This window comes from Mizuhopecten yessoensis, unplaced genomic scaffold (assembly GCF_002113885.1).
Source record: "Mizuhopecten yessoensis strain PY_sf001 unplaced genomic scaffold, ASM211388v2 hete_36162148, whole genome shotgun sequence".
Classification (NCBI taxonomy): domain Eukaryota; kingdom Metazoa; phylum Mollusca; class Bivalvia; order Pectinida; family Pectinidae; genus Mizuhopecten; species Mizuhopecten yessoensis.
The window spans coordinates 1-4,368 of NW_018485165.1; the positions used below are offsets into that span (position 1 = coordinate 1).

The following is a 4,368-nucleotide window of genomic DNA, read 5'->3' on the forward strand; positions in this document are numbered from 1 at the left end:
AAGGTCTTAACTTTCTAATTATAATGTATCTGTTATACGGAAGGTCTTAACTTTCTTATTAGAATGACCCTGGTAATTATATAAGCGACATCAATTTTTTATCATATCGTGATGACTTGATGGATCATAGAACTCAACAGATTTTGCAAGTGTGCTCCAATTATTGCAGACAATTCTCATATATATTGGACATATACTTGTGTTGCATCATTTACGTCAAAAGTTGTACATATTCCTGCCTCTCGTTTCTATTATTCTTTAAACTTTGTAACTAAACACTTTATAAATATAATTCAAAAATAGTTATTTTATCGATAAGGTGACCGATATACATACGTATACATATTGTCAATTTAATTTGGTTGACAACTTATGGTCCTCGCGCAATTGTCATCAATTTATATATATATAATCTAACGTAAATAGCTGATTTTATAAATAATAGGATAAAAATAAGTTATATACAGATATCTTCTCTATAGGACGAACATATTTTCGGGGTAAAACAGCCGAATCGTCGTGGTTATGACTACGGAATCGTCACCACTGGGATGTACGTACAGTTTACAAAGGGGACCAGAGTGGTCCAGAACATGAGGCTTGCGTTTGGCGGCACGGATGATAAACCGGTACTAGCGACAAAGGCGGCGGCTGCGGCAATCAAAGAGTAGGTAGTCAAAACAACATGATCTAGTAAATACATGTTTATATTGTAAAATTATATTATAGTTAATAAATTTATTTATTTATTTATTAAATGTTATAACTTATGTAAATTTTGACCATCTATGTTGGTTATGGTGTGAGCGGAGCGCTGAAACTGCCATCTTCCCCATTAACAACATTCTCGATGATACATGTTACAATATGTTTCGTCATATCTGATATGTATGATTCCGGTGTTAATTTATAGGCTTATATGTTTTTAGATACAAAATGTCGATGATAATTCATCTCTCACATCTTATGCATGCAAAATACCAGGAAAACATGGTGTATTTTGTATTGATAATGCTTTTGTGCAAAAGGTATCCATTTGACATGAAGTATAATACTACCATACGGTTCTCCTTATGACTTGAAACCTTTGTTTATTTTTGAGAATGTGGAACGAAGACATGCTGGAGAAAGTCAGTAATGGTCTGGCATCCGAACTACAAAGCGAAGCATATAACAACACATCTTTCCGAATTACACTAGCATGTAGCTTTTTCCTGAAGTTCTTCATGAAAATAAAGGCGACACTAGAGGTGGGTTTGGTTCCGATCACTTAGCGTCACATATAAAATGTTAATTTAACATAACAAAAGCTTGCAATGTATAAGCATTACATGTTTTTTCTTCAGATTTTGTTTCGCATTGAATTGGTTCAACTAAGATAAAATATATGTATATATATTTGATTAATGATTGATTTCAGACGGATTCTGATAAGCTTAGAATAGGATTGTCGTACACACCAGCTTCCAGTGTGCAAGTGTTCGATGTTCCAGACGATAGCGGTGCCCACGCCGTGTGGAAACCTATCCCTAACGTGACTTCAGAATACATCACTGCTGGCGAAGCACAGTTTGTGGACGACAACCCAAGTGCAATGAGTATGCTGTATTGACATTGGTTCAATATATTAGAATACAAATTAACTCTATAGACTTCTAGATGATGTGTTTTCGTACAATTAAATTCGGCTGTATTCCAAAGATAAAGCATCAATAATACGTTTTACTTTATTCTTAGAAATTTTCGTCGCATTTAACTTTCGCCATTTTCGCCCTCTGTCATACGAGCGGAGTTGTCATTACAGCGATCATATAATCATAAGGACAAAATTGACACAGGGCGAATATGGATTTTAGCGGCGAAGGAAGTCTGACTGGGTGAAATTTCCCTGGTATACAGTAGTTTTACTTGTAATGTTGTTAACAGAGTGAACATCTAATATATTCTTTGAACATTTTATCAGACGAGCTGTTTGCTGGACTTGTGACCAGTGCACATGCCCATGCAAAGATTGTGTCGGTGGATGTGTCGGCAGCACTAGAAGTGAAAGGAGTTGTTGACGTCGTAGACTACAAAGATGTACCCTGTCACAACAAATACGGGCCATTAGTTCCTGATCACATGCTGTTTTGTGAAGATGAGGTTCGTCAAGTGTAGTACCCAGATATTAACATTTTTTTGGGGAAAGTATATAATGAAGACGTACTTTCTTCTGAGATTGCTTTCGCTGACTCCCCTAAATCTTTGCATATATTTAGCTGTTCAACATATACACTTAATACATACTTGGTAATAGAATGCATGCTGTCACTACTGTAATTTTAGTCATACACGGTTCCCGGGGGACTATAGGTTTGCACTCCGTCCGTCCTTCCTTCCGTCCTTCCGTCCAAGAAGGTTGTTCTGGTCATATCTTCTATACTATTTCACATGGAGTAACCGGATTTGGTGTACAGGGTCATCTTGGGATGTCGGAGTGCAAGAAGTAGGTCACTATATCCACACTTTGACCTATGCTTCCTGACATAATTGTACTGTTTGTTAAATACATAAAAATCATTACCGGTGGGAGACTATGGATTACCGCTATATTATTTCCAAAGTGCGACTGGTCCAATATTTGCTCAAACAGAATGAGTATAAAACAATGTATATATTTGAACCTTATCGAACGTTAGTGATATAATTTTCCGTTTCAAAATGAAATTAAAGCCGGTATTTTTGTCTCAAAGTATATACAAAACATATGCGCGACATATACTAAACAAGTTGTACGCTCAACGCTTTTTGCATGCTTTAATCTTTATTCTCTGTTTTATTTGTGTCCAAGTTATCTCCTTTACATTGTTTAGTTGTTATCGTTTGATTAATCAGAAATGACTGATGGCTATCGATTCTTCATTTGCGAGTGTCTTTTAATGAACAAAGTCGGAAATGCCACAAATAAATGTGTTTTGCATTTGGTAGGCTTTGGAACGGGAATGAACGTTACATTTAGGTAGTACGAATCCTTAACATTAATTAAAGCTAGGGTTCATGTGTAATGGTATTGATACGTCCTTTTTTTGATTTAGGTTTTTCATCATGGACAAGTGATATGTGCTATACTAGCAGAGTCCAGAGAAATTGCAAGCAAGGCGGTCAAACTCGTCAAAGTGGAATACGAACCCCTTGAGGCAATAGCATCGCTGGAGGTAATGTTCAGCGTACACATCCCATTAATTGTTAACTCACGTGTAAATAAATCAAACAGACGAAGACATTAATGCTTCCTCAAATAAATAAACAAATTGAACATTGCAGAATGCACCATTGTCTATTAAAGTGGAAAACAATCTTTTGAACAATGGTTACATTACTATTGAGATACAGATTTAAGTTGATTATGAATTTTCCCTGATTTACTGACATATCTATTGTTTAATAGGCAAGTCTTATCCGCTTGAAAATTACATTGGTGACGAGAGTAATCCAATAAGCTTTAAAATTTGCCTAGTTTAGTGTCATATGCGTTTGATTTAATAGGATGCAATCAAGAAGGGAAATTTCACTGGGCAACCGTACACAGTTGAGCGTGGAAGCCTGGAAAAGGCAGAAAAGGAGGCGGACTTTGTTGTAGAAGGGGAATGCGAGACTGGGGCCCAGGAACACATGTATATGGAGCCCCAGTCCGCCCTAGTCGTCCCAAGGAAGGAGCAGAATGAACTCGATATAGTCACAACCTCACAGGGTGTCACAGAGATGCAGGTAGCTAACTCACATATCGTAACCCAGTACCGAGCCGTGACGAGGCCATTCCCATTGTTGGGAAGATCAAGTGTGTTCATATAAACGTTCAGAATTCAGTTGTCTATATCTCATGAAGTAAATACCCTTATATCGTTATATATCTTTTCCTAGATGTCATGAAGCATACAATGACGGTATTTGCATTTATCTAGTTTGTCTAAACGGATGACCTTGGCGTGCGTTCAACGTCACAGATATCAAACGTTAAAATATTCGTTAGATTCCGTCTAAGGATACTTGCGGTGCAGATTCAATTCTTTTGGTTTGCCTGACAAGGATATAATTTTTTATGAAATATGACCATGACTCACTTTTAAGGTCACAATGGTAAAATGTGATCCATTTCGCTTAGGGTCATTCCATTTGTCATGTAGTGTTTTATTGTAAATGACTATCAACTATATGTTACTTCGACTTCCATGTACATTAAATTCCCCTGTACCAAATGTGTTAACAACCCATCTGATGCTTGACTTTGTTACCCAGAGTTGACATCACCATCTTTCGATGTATCTGAAGTTATGCAAATTTCTCACACAATTCATGACAAAAAAGTGACACAGGCCACTCGGGCTGCAA

The 4,368-nt window shown here is 36.8% G+C and overlaps 1 protein-coding gene across 1 annotated transcript; it reads left to right on the forward strand.

Moving 5' to 3' along the window:
- Window positions 1-482: 482 nt before the first annotated feature.
- LOC110444691 (xanthine dehydrogenase/oxidase-like) lies at window positions 483-3,747 on the forward strand (the record flags this gene model as incomplete). The annotated part of the gene is made up of 6 exons (XM_021489056.1): window positions 483-667; window positions 1,103-1,250; window positions 1,421-1,598; window positions 1,964-2,142; window positions 3,075-3,194; window positions 3,526-3,747. Coding segments are annotated over 6 exons (1,032 nt in total), but the record flags the coding sequence as incomplete, so codon positions are not given.
- Between the last annotated feature and the right edge of the window lie 621 nt (window positions 3,748-4,368).